Source organism: Patella vulgata, chromosome 8 (genome assembly GCF_932274485.2).
Source record: "Patella vulgata chromosome 8, xgPatVulg1.2, whole genome shotgun sequence".
Classification (NCBI taxonomy): domain Eukaryota; kingdom Metazoa; phylum Mollusca; class Gastropoda; family Patellidae; genus Patella; species Patella vulgata.
The window spans coordinates 41,145,085-41,169,751 of record NC_065886.2 but is presented as its reverse complement, the minus strand read 5'-3'; the positions used below and the strand labels follow the sequence as shown (position 1 = coordinate 41,169,751).

General features: G+C 36.4%; 1 protein-coding gene across 1 annotated transcript; it reads right to left on the bottom strand.

Annotated features, from left to right (window-relative positions):
• Positions 1-6,383: 6,383 nt before the first annotated feature.
• On the bottom strand, positions 6,384-15,189 carry LOC126829811 (uncharacterized). The gene is made up of 4 exons (XM_050559942.1): positions 14,847-15,189; positions 10,451-10,512; positions 9,129-9,254; positions 6,384-8,670 (listed from the first exon to the last, which is right to left on the bottom strand). The coding sequence occupies exons 1-4, from the start codon at positions 15,133-15,135 to the stop codon at positions 7,573-7,575; spliced, it is 1,575 nt and encodes a 524-aa protein (XP_050415899.1). The 5' UTR covers positions 15,136-15,189; the 3' UTR covers positions 6,384-7,572.
• Positions 15,190-24,667: the final 9,478 nt, after the last annotated feature.

The following is a 24,667-nucleotide window of genomic DNA, read 5'->3' as shown; positions in this document are numbered from 1 at the left end:
AGAGCTATCCATCTCGTTGGAAGGGCTAAAAATCTACTTGTTTCTTAGCTTACTTTCATTCCAGGGTCAAATATAATCACTTGAATCATAATAATATTCAACATATTCCATCATAATCCGAGGGCCGCACACAGGATTTTTTTTCTGGATTACTTTTCGAGCTTTATTCCCCAACTCGTTGACCAGTTTTCCTTGAGAAAACCCCAACTTTCGCCCAATTGTCCATGAGGAAACTACATATTCTATCTTACTGCATTGACGGGATCAAGTGGTAAGCTGGACGTCTGTGAAAAGGGTTGATCCATAAATTTTCAAGGAAGCAATTGTTGTTTTTGTGCAAAGATTGTTTCACTATGACATAAGTTTTGTGCATTTAACTTCCATCTATTGGTGCGATTTGGGCAAAACACCTAAAATGGGCGTGGTCAACAGAAGGCTGACATTGTTTACAAAAGCTATTATTTTACTGTTAACTTGATATTCTGAAGAGGCAAAACATCAATGAATACTAAAATAACAGAAATAACTAACATAAAAAAAGATGTTTTTTATTAGGCGCATTGTTACCGGCATAAATGGTATTTTCAGAAAAGTTGAAGGTTGCCCTTTGTCAAGGTCATACACGACACGGTCAAATAACGAAAATACACACATTATAAAAAAGGAAGAAAAACAAATATGCTGATATAAAATATATGGAATTTGGTTCACTGTAAGAGGTATTACGGGTTTTTTTTAATTTCACCAGCAGTAGATTTTGGAACTGTTGAAAAAAATGGGCGTGGTCGGAAAACGATTGCCATGGCAAGTTGAGTCCCAGTATTTTTGCTGTTAACATTATTTTTCTGAAAGGCTAGATCATAGGCAATGTGAAAATACCAAAAATGGTTATTCATAGGGCGGGGGGGGGGGCACACAATTACCCCCCCTAGCCCATGGACTATATATTACCACTTCTTATTTGAAGAGTTCATATAGCAAACATTTTGTATGAAACACAGGGTTAAATATTAATGTTTAATATTTATAAATCATTTCAGTAAATCTAAACAAGATCTGCCTAATAGATGATCCAAAAGTGGATGAAGATGAATCAGCAAATTTGTTCCTTTCGATGTTTGCGCATATTGCACCGTTACTTCATGAATTATGGCCCCTGAAAAAATCGCGTTTTTTAGATTGTTGACACACTAGAGTTCCGACTTAGATGAAACTTAATTACATGTTTCGGTATATATATTTATATCGCAAAGATCTTGGTTCCTTTTGACATTCGCGCATATTGAACCTTAACTTCATGTATTATGGAGCCAGATTGTACGAAAAATCGTGTTTTTAGCAGGTTTACCCTATATAGTTCACGACTTTAATCTGATTTTGATAAAACTTAAAACATATGATTGGTTTAGACTTTGGAGCTTGACAACTTTGATTCTAATTGAGTGAGAATGAAAAATATAGAGATTTATAGAACATTATTCATAACTTAATACCATCTAAAAAAACAGCGGCTATTAAAATGCATCTATTTGTCACCTTACGGAACATAATTATTTTCTGCTTCAGTAGTCAGCATTTTTTGCTGACATCAAGCGCTAATAAGGAAACTGATCATTGTATTGCTATTGCAGGGATCGCATATGGAAGGGCCTCAACCTTATAACTATTTTTTAGCTATTAGTTTAAGTTTTATGAATAACGAGGGGGGGGGGGGGTATCTGATATCTGAATGAGATATAGCCCTGGTTATACTGCTAACCGTAGGTTGCAAGAAAGGCTGGATCCATTCACTTTATTTGAATTGTACGTTTGTTTGTGAGTTCTGCGTAATATGTCTTGTCTGTATATTTGTTTTTGTGTAAATTATGTGTGGTGCAGTCCCCCTGCACTTACTATTACAGTCGGAATTCGAAATAAGAGTAGTCGGTAGTGCTGCTGTCCTTGATAAAATACTCTGATGGCAAACTGTATTAGCCCAGCAGAAGCAGATAAGAAGCACGTTAAACCCCATTTCATTTCATTTAAAATAAAGGTCGTTTCATGCTTACACTATAAACCTCAGAACACCTCGTTCGGCATTTTTGTCCAAACGTGGTAAAATATTTGCCACAATTTTGCCATGTTGTAACGTGGTAAAAAAATGCAAAGTTTGTCTAGAGTTCCAAAACGTTTTTTTTTTAAATTGACATGTTTTTGGGACGGGGTATTTTGTCCAGAACGAGGCTGAGTAAAAATGCCTCGTTTACTAAACGTAGTTTTTTTTATTAAAGATAATTATTAGCAGTCCGTGTTTTATACATTTGTTTATAAAATTGTAATAGATATGTTTTACATAAATGAATAAAATAAAACAAATAGAATCTACAATTTAAAACAGTACAACAATGTTGGGACTGGACACCCTACAAATCACTAAAAGTATAACAATTTCTTGTTGAAAAGTTTTTTTTTCAGTGCAGCAAATTCTAATTGTTCAAATCACAAAACATACAGTACTTGTTTCTTCTGTTGTATTTAAGTTATTATTTTTTTTAAAATATATTAAAAAAGAATACGTATTTTACAAATTTAAATATAACCGCAAATAAATGATTATTTTGATACAAACTGTCATACACGATGCTAAGATGGGGTATTAATGGTTTTTATATGAAAAATAAAATATGCAAGAGAAAAATATAAAGGTATATCTGAATACAACGGCTTCCTCAGTTACTGCTTTGTAGAAGATCATTTGATAATTTAGGTGATCAGCACTGAACACCGTTTTGCTATGTGATCGTTCTTGAATGAATGGAGTTGGGGTACACAGTAAATTAGGGGATTGGATTGGGGGATTAAACAGCTTTTATTGTCAGTTTAAAATACCGAACCATTCAGGTATGACTGGAAATTTTCACGCGCGCTTAGGTGTTTCAGGATAAATTCTAACCAGAAAACTTATTGTCCAAAACATAACAAAAGTGATATTACTTTTATTAATTCCATTTCACCATTAGTTTGTCTTATTTCACATTTAAATTATATTGTTATAACCTTAGAACGACAAAGTGGGGAATAATATTCATCTTAAATACCCCATACACACTGCCAGCCGCATGTTTGACCTACACTCTCTTAAAATGCAAACTTTGAATCTTTCAACGGTTTAACAAGTAGGTGCTAAATAAATGATTACAACCTCCAGTTATGCAGTAGAAGTAGAACGGATATGAGCAAATCCATAATAAAAAAACAAATAGAATATTTACGTATAAAACTTTTAACCTCTGTAAATAAATATAAAAAGCAATTCGAAATAAAATTTTAAAAATTATGTGATTTCGAAAAGTAAAACCAAAAGAATAGGAACCACCCCAGTTTCAATAAAATCATGCATTATAACTATTTTTATACGCCCACATTTTCTTGTGGACGTATATTGCCGTCGTCCCTGTTTGTCCGTCCGTCCACAATTTGTTTGTGGAAACTCTACAGGTCACAATTCTTATCCGATTTTGACGAAACTTGAAATATAGGTTTATCTCCAAAAGATCTCGGCTGCTTTCGATATTGGCATGTATCGGATCGAAACTTCATGGATTATGGCCCCTGTTTGTACGAAAAATCACGTTTTTAGCTTGTGGACACTATAGAGGTCACAATTTTTATTCGATTTAAAAAAACGTTTTAGTATATCACCGTTATCACTTGAAATGTAAGTTTATAACCCAAAGATCGTGTTTCCTTTCGATATTCGAGCATATCGAACCGTAACTTCCTGAATTATGGCCCCTGATTTTACGAAAACTCGTGTTTTTTTAGCTTGTGGACCCTATAGAGGTCATAATTTTTATCCGATTTAAAAAAAAAGTATTATTATATCACCATTACACCCTAAGGACGGCTGAGTTCGAATTTCGTGAAACTCAGCCCAAAACTGACAGAAAAAATGTCCACCCTTCGTTCTCAAATAGCTTAAAAATATGGTATATCAAGGTTGTTGACCCTATAGAGGGCACAATTTTAATCCTATTTTGATGAAACTTGAAATGTAAGTTTATAACCCAAAGATCTCGGTTCCTTTCGATATTCGTGCATTTCGGAATGTAACTTCCTGAATTATGGCCCCTGATTGTACGAAAAATCGCGATTTTAGCTTGTGGACCCTATAGAGGTCATAATTTTTATTCGATTTAAAAAAACGTTTTAGTATATCACCGTTACACCCTAAGGATAGCTGATTTCGAATTTCGTGAAAATCGGACCAAAACTGACTGACAAAATGGCCGCCCATCGTTCGCAAATAGGGTAAAAAAATATGGTATATCAAGGTTGTGGACCGTATAGAGGTCACAATTTTTATCCGATTTTGTTGAAACTTAAAATGTAAGTTTATAACCCAAAGATCTCGGTTCCTTTCGATATTTGCGCATATAGAATTGTAATTTCCTGAATTATGGCCCTTGATTGTAGGAAAAATCACTTTCTTTTTAGATTGTTCTCTATCCATCTCTCGAAAATGTGGGCGTATCCTGCTTGGCAGCCGCTAGTTCTTTATTTTATTCATTCATGTAAAACATATCTTACAATTTTATAAAAAAAAATGTATAAAACACAAACTTCGATTTTTGACGAGCATATGCCACAAGTAGTATCATACATAATACAGATATGTGACGAGAAGATCTTTGTTCATAAAAAATTAACTTTCCATTCAATAAATATCCAGTCATCTTTTTTTGAATAGGGGAAAATTTATTCTTCTTTTCCCATAAATACAGATTGCCGTATTATTTAGCTTTCGTTTTTCGCCTTGTAATGGTACACGCTGATTTTAAAAATCAAAACAAACAACACGTAATCAAAGAACGCCTTTATCCGCCATATTGTCACGTGACATTGTTATGTAGGAAGCGAAAGAAAGTGAGAAAAATGGGGTTTAACGTCCACACGACACAAATATGGTTCAATTTTTTTTCATTAATTCACGTAGGGGTTTTTAGCATGGGAGGTAACCGGAGGACCCGGAGAAAACCAACGGGGTTGGACAGGCGACCTAACTCCTTGTCACGTACAACCAAGGAATTGGTACCATGAGAGAACGAACCTTACGGAAACTTTGTGAATGTGGTAGTGGTCGATTATCTGCGTTTCGCAAGCCTTCGTTCCGGAGTTATTCCATTTTCCGAAAAACAATTAAAACGCGTTAATGGCTAAATACTTTAACGGATTGACACCCAATTTGATGGTTAGTATCGGGGTCATGAGAGAACGAATCCTATCGACAGTTAGCGATCCACGCATTCCGATGTAAAGATATTGTGGTTTTCCGAAAACATTTCCAAGTTCTCCGTCCATTTTCTTTTCAATTTTGACAGTTTTTATTAAATGTAAATGTATCATTCAGCTTTTGTAATGGCTATATGTGAAGAATAAAGCACGAGACTGGGGTTATGCTGGGGGAAGAAAGACTGAAGAAAATAACCCGAGAAAGAGAAAAAGAAAAACCGAGGCCGGCAAACCGATCAGGGCTTTTCTGTCGAGGGTTTTTTTCTAAGGTCTTTCTTTCCCAGCATAACCGAAGTCGAGGACTTTAACTTGCTTATAAACCGTCTATGTTTACATGTACGCAAGATGAGAATATCCCAGAATTCCCGTAAGAAAAACCTTATATCACGTTTTCTTATGGAAAAAAACCTACCCTGGAAGAATAGCCCGGTACAGGTTTAAAGAAAAACTTTCAGAAGAATAACCCCAAATTTCCCTGTATATATTCAGACCGCAAGTTATTCCGGGCATAGAATATACCCCAAAGATCAAAGAGATTTACCGTTAATTATACATAAAAATCAAATATGTCTTTGCATCGGCTATATATTTGTACATAAAAATCAAATATGTATGATTATTGTAATTAAGATTTATAATATGACTTACTCTGGAGACCGGCTACTATTAAGTAGGTACACACCTATCGCGGAAACATTGCGAAAATATACAGTTCTTGTATTTTGATTCCGTTCGGTTTGTGCTGCACTCTTCCCAAGTTAGGAAATGAGTAATCAATTGAAGACGGGCATACGCCATGCAGTGGTCGTTACTAGGAAATGTTGCTTGATCAGTGGCCCCATTTCGGTCTACTCTTACATCGAATCCTAACTTTCGAGGGTTCTTTTACGTGTACACGGGACCCTAGGTTTTCATACCCCCAGAATGACTATATATTGCCCTTTACCAGACCCTCCGTCTTACCACGCCGCGAAAAAATCCATATGAACTTCGGCTAACACCGGAATCGAACACGGAATCACCAGGTTAGCGAGCCAGCGTCTTACTGACTGAGCCAGCGCGACTCCTCCCTGATTAGGTACGCTATACTGCATTTGGGTGGCGGTGGAAAACGCGTGCGCATTAGATCAGAAAGTCTTGAAATGAAATGAAATGGGGTTTAACATCCTACTGTTCTGCTCTTAACCTGGGCTAATGAAGACGGGCATACGCCATACAGTGTGCTATGAGGGAAATTATTCCCGGGCAGCGACACTACGGCCTACTCTTATATCGAATTCCAACTGCCAAGGGATCTTTTACGTGCACGCCAATGTGTACGCGAGACCTCGATTTCGTCCCATCCGAACGACTAGATAGCTGTCCTTGTCAGGCCCTCCGTCCTGCATCACTGACAAGAGGAAACCACGCTGGAAAATCTGGACGAACTTTCTCGGCCAATGCAGGGATCAAACACCCGATCTCCAGGCTAGCGAGCCAGCGTCGTACCCACGTGATCCCCATCAGAAAGTCTGTCATTTAGTCAAGTGGCGTGGGTTTGATTCCGCGCTTGTATCTGGCAAGGAGCAGTGTCGCCTATCCTGGTCTTTATACTACTAAATAAATATACTATTGAAATAAAATTGAACTATATGTTAGTCCCGAAATGATCTAGTTTGTTTCGAGTGGACGTTCAACTTTCTCTCTTTTCAGTTTGGCCCCACAAGGATATACAGTGAATATGAACATCCAATAAAACATAATCAAAGACATTAAAATATGAAGTATTGTATTATTAACTAACTGCACATTATCTAATCGACGCCCGTCATTCTTTTGCCATTCGCTTTTATTTTATTAGTTAGCCTTAGACTTGTGTTTCATTTGTTTTATTTATCTACGCATACATTTCAATTACGTTTTATTTCCAGTCCGTATATTTTGAATAAACATATTTTATCACATTTCACACATATTAACGTATCTATATTTATCGGATGACCAATAGAGAAGGTCATAAAGTATGGTACTTTTCGGGTAGTTACCGCAAGGTTATAAATAGCCTTACAATGGCACGGTGTCAATCAGCGTTTGTTGGAAGTAGTTATTTTCGCATATTTACTGCAACAAAAATAATGTATGTTCATTTGTGGAACAAAGTTAAACTATTTTAAGTGCTTGGTAGCATTACCCGTTAACCAGACACCCTGATAAGACAGAGAATATCGATTTTAAAAAAAGAATGGCAAATAACGAAAATGAACTTCGAATGACCCTTTGCCTGTTTAGGTTTGAGCAAATGTTTATTGTTCGGTAATATTTTTACCAGGGAATATCCCCGTGCCTTTTGTGCCAGCCTTGTTTTCCACCATGTAATTCAGCATCATAATGTAAGGAGCTTCCTGTTATATTAGGAAACACTTTAACAAGTGTCTGAATAATATCTGTCTCTATTTTAGATACAAACTGACCAGGAACATATCCATCTCTCGATGATCGACAAATAGTTACCATTTTCGGCTCTGGGAGTTTTCTTAATATACTTTCCATCTGTTTCGTCCTTTCAATTATTTCATCTAAACTAGGAGTATGAAAGAAAACGGCACTATCGTTATTAGGCCGATTGTAACCGTCACATAATTTCATACCGTTCATACGATCGAAGCTCGGCGTCCTGGATGTTGTTTTTAAACATATCCCCAATTTTGCCAAAGCCTGTAGCTGATCCTTGTTTAAACCGTTTAAATTAAGGATGAGTTTGTTAATACCGACGTCAACGTTTGTTTCGCTACAGAGTTCGGCCGTTAGGTTACGTTGTTTGATTGATTGAATGGTATTCTTGATGATGTCGTTTCGTTCCTTTTCCTGTAATTTTTTAACACCGTGTTTGTCCGTAACACGTCTTAACAAATCATAGAAAATCTTATCAAAGGCATGTTCAGCCTTAGCATCTCCTGGGCAAAAAAGAGACTCTATTCCTGGCCCTAGTACATCGTCTACATATTTTTCGGTAATTTTCACATCTAAGAGGTATTGGAAAGCAGCTTGACACCCATAATAATCTTCGTCAATATCAAAAAACACATTATCTGTTGAAGGTATCCAATCATCGGATTGTGAGAGTTCTTCAGCTTTATAATCGATTATTTCCTCATACATTACTATTTGTTTTACTTGACAGTCACTTCGTGGTATTTTTTTATGATGGGATTCCTCGTCATATGTATCAATGTGATAACATCCCATGTTATCCGACTCTGAAAGTAATTCTTCACAATAACAAAGTGGGAGTTCATCTTCAAAGGTACGCCCAAAAACATATCCAAATCCTATCATTGTTACACGGTTGTTATCGAAATCTTTGTTCCATGATGGATAGATCCAGATCATTCTTGAGATGAATCCTGCATAAACGGATGACTGAAATTAAAGGTGTACTTTAATATTTTGAGAATAGCTACTGACAATATGGGTAATATTTAGATGCCTCCCTAAAGGTGGTTAACCATTTGAGCTCCTTAAACGAGAAGAGGGGTCAAGCATACTCTTATCATACGTAGGTGCAATTTTATGTGAACCTTGACGATTTCCCCTCTCATTTCTAACTTGTAAGACGTCGGTTCATTTCGAGTGAAATGGCCAGGTTACTGGCGTAAGTAATGTGGGTTGGCTTTAGGGTGTACGACCTGTCTGGGGTCAAGTGCCGTTTCTGTCTCCGCTTAAACGTGGTATGGGTTGTCTTCAGTTATCAAAGAACAAATTAACCGTAGAAGGACCCCAATCGTCTGATTGTGAGGGTTCATGTTTTTAATTGAGTATAAGATTAAAATCGTATATCATGGATGGGATATCTTTTTTATTTCAAAATGATTACTTGCCATTATAAAATCATCGTTCGACTGCATCAGCTGCGTAAGATGTCGTGGAGTTTTTGGTTGATTAAAGATAGGTAACCCTTCTTCAAAATTTGGCGTTACAGTATCTGGGTGACCATCAATATGAACCTAGAAGACATATTAAAAAGTGTAAGTACCGAGAGAGATATTCAACATGATTCGGGTTCCTGTAACGGAATCCGTTACATTTAATATACCACAGATCAGTACAGAGCAATGGTATTTATATTTAATTAATAGGCTTTAAGATGTCTTGTGGAAATAGCTCGCATACTCTACATTATGCACTACAGTAACTAAAGCGTAGTACTGACTAGAAAGTAAACTGTTAAATATGCTAACAAATTTTCCTTTTTGTTTTTATAGTTCCATCTGCGTCAGTATAGAGTTGAAAGAGAAAGATTGACTAGTTTTTGTGCGCACTAGTCTTGTCATGCAGGCTCGACTACCACCGTTTCCTGCGTCTTAGATAATAATTTCCGACAAATCACAAGTTCTAACTTGTTTATACGTATTTAAAACTCCCTTTGGTAGTTCTGGCGTCAACAACGTTATTAAATATTTAATGTCTAAATTCGGTGTCAAATAGTAATATTTTGAACGCAAACGGTATCAATAGAAATTTAAATTTAAACTGATCTCATAAATGCCGACTGTTGTTTAATAATTGAATTTATTTTAAGAAATTATGCTATGATACAACCACCAAATTATCATATACCCTTGCATAAAAATATTTAAAGTTTTCGCATATATGTCTAATTTGGCATATATGTCTAACCAAAAACTAAAACCGACGCATCCATTCTATCGCCTCTAGCAGCAATGATATCAGATGAATTCAAAACCATGTGCCAGTTTGTAATTAAGTAGATATTTCGCTCATGTACATTTTAATATTATTCACTTGTTGTCAATTGAAACCTCTTGGTAATCTCCATGCTATGACTAATTAAAAATAATTCTTGCATTAATTTTCTATCAATAAACAACCACCGCATTCATTATTATGTCAACAAAATATTGAATTAACCAAAATTACCCAGATATTAATTAGGATGATTCGTATACCTGATTAATTGGTTTGATTACATGTAAATCATAAATGGTCGATACGTGAATCTCTTAAATGAGAAGAAGTATCGAGCGAACATTGAGTTTGATTGGTCATAATGATTAGTGATACTATATATTTTATTCATATTACATGGTGGTGTTTCATAGAGGTGTATCTATTTGATATAAGATGATGTTGTTTAATGTAATATTGTGACAATATACCAATATGAAAATCGGTCATTTACCAAAACGTTTCCACGGGTAGGTAGCTTCCCCTCTTTAGCAGCCTTGAACCAATAAGGGATTACTGAAAACGAGAAGAAATGTTTTAAAAATAAAATTCACTATCACCGTAATGGTGTAAATTTCTATTGACTGCAATTCTGTTAAATGGTAATTGAGCCCATTCATAGCTTGAAAATGAACATATGCGTTCAAGAGGTCAAATATTCAATTAAAATTCCTTTGTGTTGATTGATTGTCAGTCTTGTAATGCGACTGGAATTGATTTCAAACTCTTAAAATATTCGTTTTCGAGGTTTATAAAGAAAGTTTTATACACCCATAATGTGGGAGTACATTATGGTCAGAAATGAAAATAAAATGGGTTTAACGGCCTACTGCGCTGCACTGGCTGGGCTAATGAAGACGGACATACGTCATACAGTGTGCTATGAGGTAAAATTGCCGACAGCAGCTTCTGGTGTACTATATAACGGAAAAACTCCGAAAATTTGATACCAAGTACAGAAAAACTCTAAATACCACAAAAAGAACAGTAATTACCGTAACAACGGTAAAATCCCTAGGCCACACATAAAAATTGTTACCCTAGGTGGGTAATGGGTCGCGCTAGCATCCTGAGAAATACAATGGGACGCACTAGGTTGGTCATGGATCACAAATGATCCCGCATAAGACCTGTGGTGCACTGTAGTTGGGGTATTAGTCGGGCTAGGCCACTAATAAAAATTATGGAGCATTCTAGGTGGGTTATGGTTTAGGAATTTTTCAGACAATAATTTCTCCCGTTTACAGCATTCAACACGTCATTTTCTTTATGAACTAGTTATATAACATCCCAATGCATTCTTCGGCAGCTTTTGTTCTTTTAGTGTTTGGTGTTCTGCATTCAACCGACCGTCGATATGCCACTCTTGAAAGTAACAAAGAAAAGTTGGAGCAGCCTAAAAGTTTATCAGATACGTTTCAGCCTTCTTCTGGTAAAAGACTATGCCCTACATGCAGAAATAACTGTATAACTAAAAACGTATTAGGGCAAAATGTTATACCGACTTTAATATCAAATACGGATGCTAAGGTTGCATACACTGACTACAAAAAGGCTGAATTACTAAATTCGTTTTTATATCCGTATCCAACAATGAACCGCCTAGATTTAAAATGCCTGGGATACAAAATTCTGAAATAACTGACTTAATTTTAATTCTTAATATTAAAAAAGCAAACGACCCTGATAGAATAATTAATCCCCTCTTAAAGCATCTAGCAAAAAGTATTTCTGTCCCCTTATATGCACTATTCAATAAATCTTTACAAGAAGGAATATCCCCAAAGATAAGTAAACAAGCTAATGTCATGCCACTATTCAAAAAAGGTGACAAGTCCGATGTTGCTAATTATCGACCCTTATCGTTGGTAAGTGCTATCAGTAAATTAGTTTTGAAAAATATCTAAAATTATTTTCATTTTATTAATTTACTGAATTCCTATCAGTCTGGCTTTAGACCTAAATTTTCGACTGTACACCAACTCATTGAATTATATGAGATAGCATACTGCAGTCGTTAAAAAATGACGTAAGTTCATATTTCATGTTTTGTGACATCTCTAAAGTATTTGATAGAGTGAATCACATTGGCTTACTAAACAAACTGTCTAGTTACGGTTTACACGGTACATTTCTCCAGTGGCTTAACAGTTATATAAACGATAGGAGTCAAACTGTTTTGTAAATAACGCTTACTTGTCGACTCTACCGCTTAATTCTTGGGTTACCAAGGGCTCTGTATTGGGTCCATTCTTATTTCTTGTGTACACCAACGATATACCAGAATCTCGTGTATATGAAATAGAAACGCCCTTAAACGCTGACTTATTTCAACTAAACCCTTCTAAAATAAAAGTATTGTATTTCAGCAAAACTTCACGAACGTCCCAATTTTATATTTTGGTAATAAATCATTAGATGGCGTTTCTCTATCAAACGACTGTAAGCAACAAATTCACATTCACCGTAAAATTTGTTTGAAAAGATTTCTAAAATATACCGTCTCTCTAATATTTGTACATGTAAAATAATACCACGTATTTTAAGTATTTATATTTCATTACAAGATACATCTAAATTGTATAAATGTTAAATAACTTTTTAACCAAAGCAATTACAAAGGTACAAGTCAACCTCTTAGCACAAGAAGGAACTAAAGCCACAGACATTATCACACACCCACAAACCCAACCAAGGTATCTACACATCCACACCTATTCCGACACACACAACACACAGATAAATCACTTATATATATGGTACACAAAAGTACGCATTTATTTAAGTCTGTCATAATCATTTCAGCGACCATTTTAGAAACAATATACTAGAGAGTCTTCTATGAAACAGATGGTAATCAAAGTCTTTACCACTCAGGGACCCCCTAGGACAGTGTACAAATCTCAGCAGACCCAAATCCGAATACTAACAATTTCATACTCTAATTGTCTTGGCCTTTTGTCCGGTTTACCCTTTACTGATTCCTTTGACTTCGCAAACCCCAGGTTTGGAAACACTGGTCTGTGTACTTTTCTAATCTACTTCCTGCAACTAGACCCCTGTCATCAATGACAAAAAAAAATATGATCATGTTTTAAAAAATAATTTTAATCGTTGATGAACTTGTCAAAGATTAGCTACTCTTGAGTTTTGAGAATACCAAACTTGGTCAACCACTAATCCCTAACTACCTAGTTACTGATTAGACCTAATCACATATTATTTTAGACACTGTTCGAAAATATAGGCCTTCGTGATGACTTTACTTTCAATTGTGATGGACCATTTCCTTATGTGAGTTGATTACTACTAGTTTCACTTGAAACTTCAACTCTTGTAATCCCCTATTGGAAGTTTCAGATATTAGTCATAAAATTTTGCTGGATTACGTCCGTATGACGCTGGCGAAGAACACTCGCCTCTGGATGTACATTAGCGATAATCTCACCGCCTTCTATTTAGAGACCATATAAAGCCATGGAAGTGTCAAAATCGTACAGTCAATTATGAACATACATGGCCGTTTTATTATTGATAGGGCGCTCAGTTCTGGAACTATGGACGTTTAAAGTTAACGTAATGATTTGAACAAGCCAACAGCCAACAGTGAGACTGATGTCCCCCGCCGAAATCCCGAAATAAATAGATGACACACATTAATTTATTGAGTGTTTATCTTTTTCAAAAGTATCGAGCAAACTGATACCCCAAGTTTCATCACTCTCTATCAGATAGAATGAAAGTCTTGACTAATCAAATTGCTTATCGCTCCTTAGCGTAAGCAGACAACTCTCATCAAACTTAGTCATGGTAATGATATAATGAATCTATACTCGGGAGTGTTATGGCTCTCACTTGGTTATAACAAAGTTATCGTGTCCAAAAGCATCAACCAATCAAATTGCTTATCTATGCTTACCGTTAGCAGACAATGTTCATCATCGAACTCCATCAAGGCATTCACCGAATAAACATATACACCCTTTGTGAACATCGTTGCTCAATTAGAAGGAGAGTCATTATGTTCCAAAGTCTCGACCAATCAAATTGCTTATTGCTCTGTTTACCCTGAGCAGAAAATATTCATTATCGAACTTAGTCAAGGTAGTGATATAATGAAACTATACACCAAGTCTGATCACTCTCACTTAATCAGAACTTACCCTAAGCAGAAAAAATCTCATCTTCGAACTCCATCAAGGCATCGACCTAATAAACACCAACATCAAGTTTGAACATTCTAGGTCAATAAGAAGAAGAGTTATTGTGTCTCAAAAGTGTGACTGACAGACAATATTCATGCGAATTGATCAGCTTTTAAAACCAGCTTTGTCCTTAAGGCACTGGATTATATACAAAACCAGCTTATACCTCAAATTTATTTATTTATTATAGTACAGTCGGCGGCTACTTTTACAACGAACTCCATCTGTCTAGGGTCTTTTACGTGCCATCCGAATGACTACGTTGTCCCTTGTCAAGCCCTACGTTCTGCCTCAAAACGTTTCCGCGGGTGTGTATCATTCTCTCTTTGGTAGTCTTGAACCAATAAAAGATTAATGCACCACTGACAAGGGGGGACCCCGTCGGAAAATCCAGATGAACTTTCTCGGTCATCACCAGGATGGAACACGGACCTCCGAGCCACTGCGGCACCCCATTGTCGCCAGTCAATTTACAATGCCCTGTGAACACTGTGCAGATCAATGATCTGTCGAATGCTATCAGCGCTCGAAATTTCAGGATCGCCCGTGTGACGCCTACAAATTAAATCAAAATTTGGCAGTCCTCCTCAAATCACGTAAGGTAGAGATATACAAAGAGTGAAGAAATGCAAACAAAGAATTTACCTTCGTGGTGCTCCTCTACAATATATACAGGTATTATAGGAGATGAATGATCCAGGGATTTAGTATCCGAATAAGCTTTTGAATTTGGTACCGTGTCTTTGGAAACAATTTGGTCAACATTTCGATTAAAAGCAGATTTTATAGTTTCCGGCAAGTTCTCGAAGCTGGCGGTCAGTGATTTGTTAACTGATTGTGTTGATGGAACTGGATAATAAAAAAACCAAACTAAAATTACAAGTAGAATCATACCACCTACTAAATAATTTGATTTGTTTCGACTTGAAGCCATTATTCTAAGTCATATAAAACAGACAGAAAATAGATATGTTGTCAGCGATTTAATCCATTCAGTCTATACAGTTGAAAGGTTGAATATATGAATTTAATATTACCATGGCCCGATTATTTGAAATCAGATTTATTTCATTGGACAAGAAACCAGGAACAGCTTGAAATTCAGCCTCTGCTCACGTGGTTTAAACATTTCAGTTACAGACGAAATAACTTATCAAACTGAATGAACCGGAAAAAAGTCAATTTTATCGACTTAGAAATAACTTTTTGATATCTATATGACAATTTGTTATTTTGACAAAAGGCACTAATATAGAAAAGGAACGATTGTTGTTTTTCTTTATTATATTAATTCATTGTATTACCGAAAACATCAATATATTAATATCCACGACAAAACCACAATAAATAATAATTTATGCGTGTTACCAGCTGTTAAAGCGGCTTAAAAGAAACAAATGAAATGAAATGAAATGGAGTTTTATGGCACGTCAGCTCCAACCGGGCTATATGGTGCCAAACACATGGTGACTTTGACGAGACAAATTAAATCAATATCACATAAATATATTTATATACATAAATAAAAACAAGTATCACAGACAATGTTGTTAAAAATAAATATAAATAAATATAAGTCCTTTATGTATATAAATAATTAAAAACAAAAATACGGATATATATATACAATTAAAATTTGTAATAAAAGTTTGTCTCTTTTAAAAAGTTTAACAATTTTCCATACAGCTCCGGTTGAGCAAATAATTGATGTAGTGACTGGCAACGGTAATAGTTTGATCTTACATTCTTGAGATGATTGCACTCAATCAAAATTTGCTTAACTGTCAAAGGAACATGACAGTGAACACATTCTGGTTGCGGCTCTCGCTTCAAAATGAAAATGTGAGTTAAAAAAGTATGACCAATACGAGAGCGACACAAAACAACTTCATCCCTCCTGTTGGGTTTATAGGAGTTTAGCCAGTCTCCTATGAGAGGTTTAATGTGATGAAGTTTTTTTGTGTCTGCAAGATCCCAAGACCGTTGCCAGCGGTCATATATAAAAGAATTTATAGAAAATTTTGTTAATTTCATTTGTATGGTAGTGTGAATAATCCCGACGGCGGCTCGTCCTTGCCGTTTTGTGATGACCTATTTAAGCTTATTTAACCCCTCTGTCAGCTTTCCAGATACTGTTTGGCCCTTGGTTTGCAAATTCTTATTTACTTACACGGATAGTTTAATACCTTAATACAATATATTACACACCCCACCCACAGTACTTGGCCTGTTGTTGTATACTATTGTTTACGTCTTTAAATTGTACATTATTTTCGAAATCAATACTGTTTAAACCAACAATAAGCACAGCATCATTTTATTAACGATGTCCGCTTTCCAAAGAACATACATATAGTGTTCATAGGTATGTAACTGATGTCTAGTTGAACACATGCAGTAACGAATAACGTGGTGGAAAACGAATAACAAACAGCTCGTTATTCGCAGCTTGAATAACAATGTGAACTGTTTGTCGTCTAGAAGTCGTTTTGCAGTCTTTTATACTACTGGGGGATACTTGACATCCATCATTCTAGTCATGGCTAGCTGCATATCTGAATAACAATCTGGTTTATTTACCGACTCTCCGGCATTTAATGAGTTTTCTACTGCTAGGGGATATTTTGCAATCCATTATTCTATTTTTATCTAGTGATCGTTTTGAATTAAATCCTGAAATATTCTCATTAAAGATACACCTTATATGTGAATTTCGAATAAAGAGGTGAAAAACGAATAACAAACAGCTCGTTATTCGCTGCTTGAATAACAATTTGGGCTGTTTTTTGTCTAGAGGTCGTTTTGCTGCGTTTTTTGCTGCTTGGGGATACTTTGCATCCATCATTCTAGTCATGGATAGCTGCATATTTGAATCACGAATAAAAAGGTGATCTACCTCGTTATTCGTGAATTTCGAATAACGAAAAACGATCCAACTTCACACTGCCATCAAATTGATCACTGGGAGGGGCAAGTTAGATGGATAGAGCGCGAATTAAGGGGTTTCAGGGAATTAGTCCTCTTACATTGTTATATATTATGTAAAAATTAATAATTAAGCAACACCTGAAATATTCTTTATTTAGGAACAACATTACAGAAATATTAGGAGGGACCCAGTTAGATTCCAAGAACGCGAATTAAGGGCTTTTGGAGAATTGTCCTGTTACGTCTTACGTAGACATTAGTAACTAAACAACACATAGAATTTTCTTTTATTAGGAACAATATGCATTATAAAAATATTATAGGTTTGAGTTGTTGTTGTATATGTGTCTTAAGGTCAAAATAGATCCTATGGAGACTTTTGCTTAAAGAAATTGTTTCACCTTTTATCTTTCTTTTTATGCATGTGAATCTATATTTGTTGTTAAGGTTTTAGCGACATATATGGTTATTTGGGGGCATAGATATGACTTTACGTATAGTAGTGAAGTCATTTCTGCAATACGACCATATTTAAATGGTTCTAACTGGTGTTTATCAACTGCCTTCTGAATTAGACATTGGTGTTATCTATTGACATTGATGTTTGTTTTTGAAATGTATTTAACTTTTAAAATATGTTATCTTCCGTGATATTTCATAAGGAAATCTGGCACCAGCTTATGGACACGGCCCACCAAATATTCCTGCGCCGTCTCTTTGCCTTTCCCCCCTTTTGCATGGCAATTTTCATTGACTTTTTGGTGTAGAATCGAAGAAAAGGGTTTGAAAATACATTTTCTGCCAGGTTTTGGTGAATATTCATGATTTTGAGGCGGAAGGATATGAGAGTTGAAATGTAGAGCGGAAAATTACATGTTTATGGTCTTTGCTTCCAGTAAATTTTGGAAAGACTTGGTCTAAGTAACGAGAATTAAGATTAAAGTCAATGAGGAAATCATTGGTGATCTGTGGCCTTATGTAAGTCAAGATACTTGGAGTCATCTACCTTTAGTGCTTACTGCCAACAGCAGAGTCATGATCCCAACGATGTGAATAAAACAGAATATTTGTTAGCCACGTAAACCGCTATCGAAATTTAACATTTTCAATCGAAAATCGCAGTGTTTTTTTCTTCGTGATGTTCACATTTATAAAATGCTGTGAGCGTTATTCAGGACAAAAATGTTGACTGAATGGCTTTAACCTAGGTGAAATAGTTCCTTTGGACATGCGGCATACACTTGTTGATGGAATGGTTTAAAGCTTTGTGAAATAGTACATTTGGGCATGATAAAGAACACCCTCGAATTGAACATTTCTGAATGGAACATTTTTGTTTAGTGCTGTTTTGTTTTTAAAACTTGCTCTGTTGTATTCGTTGATAATAAGTTCTAAAGGGCGCATAGCTCTATTTTTGGAACTTCTAAATACACGAACAGGGTTCTAAAATCAAATGCTAATGTAATATGAATGTATGTAAAGTGATTTATATTTAAAATTTGAATTTGGTGAAATACGTGAACAGTTCTAAATGAACGACAGTCATTTACGACTGCCTAGACCATTTTACACGTTTTTGTTTTTGTTATTTTGTAGTTTGTGAATAAGCCTTTACTAATTACTTCTACATTGTTCTGAATGATATATTTTATTTGTTCATTACAAGTGTACATTTCTTCGGGAGTGTTCACATCAAATCCGCTGCAAAGAACACTTCATGTGAAGTGTTCACTTAAGGGACACTTCAAAAGATACTTCCCTTCAAGTGTTTAAACAAACTTTAGAAACACTTCCAAAGACACTTTCCTTGAAATTTTAAAAAACCGTTCCTTTAGAAACACTTCCAAAGACAATTCCAACTGTTCAATTCATCATCACTTTTGAAAAAACTACATATAGCTTATCATTTCATTGACACTATATCATAAGGTCTGTCATTGAGTTAATTGCCGAGGTTTCGATTCCCCGGTTGTACGTGACAAGGAGTAGGGTCGCCTGTCCAACCTCGTGGGTTTTCTCCGGTCCTCCGGTTTCCCCCCACTGCTAAAGACCCCTACGCACAAGCGAATGTTAAAATACACAAGCCAACAGTGAGGCTGATGTCGTCCGCCGCGCCGAAATGCCAAAATAAAAAGATGATACATATTAATTAATCGCACATCTTTTTTTTCAAAAGTATTAAGCAATCAAACTGATTACAACTATACACTAAGTTTTATCAGTCTCTATAAGATAGAATCAAAGTTATCTTGTCCGAAAGCATCGACCAATGAAATTGCTTAGCTCTGCTTAGCTTTAGCCCGAAATGTTCATCCTCGAACTCCATCAAGGCTTCACCTAATGAACGCCTACGCCAAGTTTGAACATTCTACCACAATTAGAAGCAGAGTTATGTTCCAAATCTCGACCAATCAAATTGCTTGTCGCCCTGCTTACCCTCAGCAGAAAATGTTCATTATCGAACTTTGTCAAGGTATTGATGTAATAAAACTATACACCAAGTTTCATCACTCTCACTTTATCACAGCTAAAGTCATCGTGTCCCAAAGCATCAACCAATCAAATTGCTTATCTCTGCTTACCTCAGCAGAAATTGTCATCTTCGAATTCCATCAAGGCATTGACCTAATGAACACCTACGCCAAGTGTGAACATTCTAGCTCTATTAGAAAGAGAGTTATTGTGTTCCAAAGTCTCGACCAATGAAATTGCTTATCACCCTGCTTACCCTGAGCAGAAAATGCTGATTATCTAACTTAGTCAAGGTATTGATGTAATGGAACTATACACCAATGTTCATCACTCTCACTTAATTAGAACTAAAGTTATCGTGTCCCAAAGCATCAACCAATCAAATTTCTTATCTCTGCTTACCCTAAGCAGGTCTTCGAACTCCATCAAGGCATTGACCTAATAAACACCTACACCAAGTTTCAACATTCTAGCTTAATTAGAAAGATAGTTATTGTGTCCCAAAAAGTGTGACGGACAGACAGACGGACGAACCCATTTTAATAGTCCCCTGCTTTCTTCGAAAGGCGGGGGACAAAAATTGAACCATGTGTTCGTCCCGAAATGACCTAGTTTGTATTGAGAGGAAGTTATATAATATTTACTATCAAATATGTTCATATTAAAAAAAAACACCAAAAAACCCTCTCTGATGTATTAGAGAAAGGTAAGACCAAGAAGCTTTAATGATGTAGAGACGGCATGACGCTCATTTTACCATTTTGACGATTGAATCTAGTGACGCCTATTTGGTTAACACAAAACATTAAAATTCATTGGTTGGGTGGAGTATTTTTTATTTTTATTTTTAACAAAAAAACGAGAATAAGGTAATACCTAATTATCCCAGAGGAAATTTGTATTACACTGATATAAATAGATATAAATAATAAATTATTAAGTTGAAATAAATCAATCATGTAATTTCTATAAAGTTATAGAATTAAAAATATCATCTCAGAGTAGCCTATATACAGCCGATTGTATCGATTTATGAATATAATATGTTTTACACAGTCAAAGGCAACACATTATACAGTTAAAAAATCATTTAATTTCTATAAAGGTATAGAATTAACAATACCCGCTTAACCCGAGTAGCTTATAAACAACAGATTGTATAGATTTATGAAATTTTCAATACACATACTATTTTTCATATCTAATCAAATGAATGATTGCTATATAGGCTAGTAGAGGTATATATTTCTTGGGAATTAAATGCGGAATGAATGTTTGTTACATATTCTTAACCAGTATGGGGTGTAGTATTCCAGAAAAATTTCCCCCGTCAATCGGTTTTGGGGAAAAATATTTGTGGCCGGTTGAAATTTTGGCCTCCGGTGATCACTTAAAAAGAGGGATAATTTCGGTATGAATAGATTTTCGACATTTTCTGACGAATTATCATGGTAAAATCTCGCACACAATTCACAAAACGATCAGAGAATAATATTTGGTGATAATAAAATCAGAAATCATATGACGTCATCCATGAAATCCAAGATGGCGGCCAAAATCTCATAAGTTATCAATTTCAAGTTAAATATATCTTGTAATATGTCTATCCACAGGTTTATATATCATCTGAGTACGATTAAAATAGTAAAAACTCATTTAACACGGTATTAAATCCGGGAAAATAATATTCGTGACTCACCGATCATCCAGATCAACTGCTTCCACATTCGTGCAGTTCTCTCCGCCGCAACCGCCACATACATCAACACATTTGAGACCATTTTACGGCACGTGCACATATTTGTGCCGCATTGGTTCCGGAAAGACTTGCATTTACACCTCAAAAAGTTGAGTACCGGGTCGGGAGCTGGTGGCAAGTCCGTTTGGACTGGCTCATAAGATCCACTGTCATTCGCCCATCCCCATTCGGTTGGATCCAATGCAGATTCGTCCAATTTTGCCCATACGACTACTTGCAAATGTACTCTTAGTGCGTGGAAGTGTGCCGCTCTATCAGTTGGTGGCATACGCTCGACGTCAATCCGGTTCTTTACATTGCCTAAAGTGCTGTGAAAGTGACGCCGACACCACCGTGGTGTCAACTGCCCTAAACTACGCTAAAAATGAACAACCGGTAAGGGTAGTAGCGAATGACACAGACATTTTAGTTCTGCTAATCCTTCATTGGAGTGAGAATATGCACGATATTTATCTCAGGCGAGAAACATCGAAGAAAGGGACAGTAGTCCGGATGTTCAGCATACGCGGTGTTTGTGCAACCCTGGATCGTACGCTGAAAGACAATATTCTTTTCGCCCATGCCTGGTCAGGCAGCGACACGACGTCGCAGTGTTATGGGCAAGGAAAGAATTCAATAATAAAATATTTGTGCGACAAAGGCGTGCTAGGTTCGGCTAAGATAATATCTAAATTGAACAGTTCACCGGATTCTGTTGGTAAAGCTGGTAATGCCCTCTTTGGACACATTTACGGTCATACCGGAGACGGCGGACTAGCTCGCTTGCGGTTCACAAAATTTAGAACGATGATGGCTGAAAAGAACCGGATTGACGTCGAGCGTATGCCACCAACTGATAGAGCGGCACACTTCCACGCACTAAGAGTACATTTGCAAGTAGTCGTATGGGCAAAATTGGACGAATCTGCATTGGATCCAACCGAATGGGGATGGGCGAATGACAGTGGATCTTATGAGCCAGTCCAAACGGACTTGCCACCAGCTCCCGACCCGGTACACAACTTTTTGAGGTGTAAATGCAAGTCGATCCGGAACCAATGCGGCACAAATATGTGCACGCGCCGTAAAAATGGTCTCAAATGTGTAGATGTATGTGGCGGTTGCCGCGGAGAGAACTGCACGAATGTGGAAGCAGTTGATCTGGATGACGATGGGGACTAATCGGTGAGTCACGAATATTATTTTCACGGATTTAATACTGTGTTAAATGAGTTTTTACTATGTTAATCATACTCAGATGATTTATAAACCTGTGGATAGACATATTACAAGATATATTTAACTTGAAATTGATAACTCATATGATTTCTGATTTTATTATCACCTAATATTATTCTCTGATCGTTTTGTGAATTGTGTGCGAGATTTTACCATGATAATTCGTCAGAAAATGTCGAAAATCTATTCATACCGAAATTATTCCTCTTTTATGTGATCACCGAACACTACACACCATACTGGTTCAGATTATATAACAAACATTCATTCCGCATTTAATTCCCAAGAACTGGGAATCCACTCGTTCCACTATTAGGCTAATATTAAAATACCATGTAATTAGAATATTATGTAAGAGAAGTTATATCAGGGGCTTTATCAGAGGCGTAGTAGGCGGTTTTGCAAAAACAAAAGAAACTGGAAATGGTTGATAACACTGAATCCGGGGAGATTTCTAATTAGGGTATATCGCACATTTATTTTTTTTCGAAAGTTTCAAGCAATCAAACTGATTATCAACTATACACTAAGTTTGATGTAAGAGAGGTTATATCCGGGGTTTTATCAGAGGCGTACTGGGCGGGGTAGGCGGTTTTTCAAAAACAAAAGAAACTGGAAATGGTTGATAACACTGAATCCGGTGAAGTTTCTAATAGGGTATATCGCACATTTGTTTTTTTCAAAAGTTTCAAGCAATCAAACTGATTATCAACTATACACTAAGTTTCATGTAAGAGAAGTTATATAAGGGGTTTTATCAGAGGCGTACTGGGCGGGGTAGGCGGTTTTGGAAAAACAAAAGAAACTGGAAATGGTTGATAACACTGAATCAGGTGGGATTTCTAACAAGGGTATAGGCTCGGGGGTGGCTATGTGCCCTCTGTTCCGAACAAGTGCCCTCTCAATGTACGTACATGCACCATTGATCAACCCTCCTTGTTCATTGGCTTTAGTCCTCAGTTAGACAAGAAACCAGTTAACGCTGCTGGTGATCGAGTTATTGTATGGATGGTATCTAATTTCCTCTTATTTCGGTTTCCATTTGAAATAGTTTCAGGTTACAACCATTAATGGTAATTCCGTATTTATCCCCGGATTAAAATTGTCAGTCGTGGACTGGGTAGCTAAATGCCCTTAGAGAGAGAGAGAGAAATGGGTTTAACGTCCACTCCATATGGTTTACTTTTATTTTAATAATTCGCTTGCGCGTAGGAGTCTTTAGCAGTGGGATGAAACCGGAGGACCCGGAGAAAACCCACAAGGTTGGATATGCGACCCCACTCTTTGTCACGTACAACGTGGATTCGAAACCACGCCAGTTGACTCGATGGCAGGCCTTACGATACAGCGCGCACGTGCTAGTCATTCGCCACCCCCCCCCCCATCGTTGAAGAATGACGACAAAACGAAACTAATTGGACTCCCTATTCTCATATAGCTCTTTTTTCTTCTCAGATTGGAGACATTATTTTTTTGTTCAGATGATACGAAGATAAATTTGAGTTATTTTGAAAGATATATGTCGAATTATGCTTTTCCAAATCCGGTAGTCCGCATATTCCTGAAGCAATGGCCCGAGAAATCCCTCTCTGGCCATTGCTACTTTAGCTTCTGATATTTGAGCTTTTGGGGGAGTGTGTCTATTCTTCCCGTTCAATCAAATCTATCCCAAGTACTGCAACATGACAGCCCTTCGTTTAATCTGGGTCTTTCCTAAAACTTTGGACAGTGATTTAAGGTATTAAAAACGGTGGAAGTATATTCGTCGCCAAACAGTATTGTTTACATTGTATTCGATTTGATAGCCACGTTTGTCACGCAGTTAGTTTTTCTGCAATATTCTGCTATGCACTGGTGAATTGGGCGTAATAAACTCGTGAGTCATGACGTAACGTTATGTAAACATATGCATGTTTTTAATGTTGACATTTTCAGCCAAGGGACCCATGCAAACTTCCACTGATGACTTAAAGATTAGATTACAGAGCCGGATTAATATTTCCATAATAATCAAAATGCTTGTTTTTCCTTACTCGAAGGTCGTTTAGTTCTCGATTGTTTCATGCTAACGTCAGGACTTAAACATATA

Excerpts from the sequence above, each read along its gene's own strand:
- LOC126829811 (XM_050559942.1), bottom strand. The coding sequence starts at position 15,135 with ATGGCTTCAAGTCGAAACAAATCAAATTATTTAGTAGGTGGTATGATT. Across the intron at positions 9,255-10,450 it reads CTACCCGTGGAAACGTTTTG|GTTCATATTGATGGTCACCC; the intron begins GTAAATGACCGA and ends TATGTCTTCTAG. Across the intron at positions 8,671-9,128 it reads CGAACGATGATTTTATAATG|TCATCCGTTTATGCAGGATT; the intron begins GCAAGTAATCAT and ends CTTTAATTTCAG.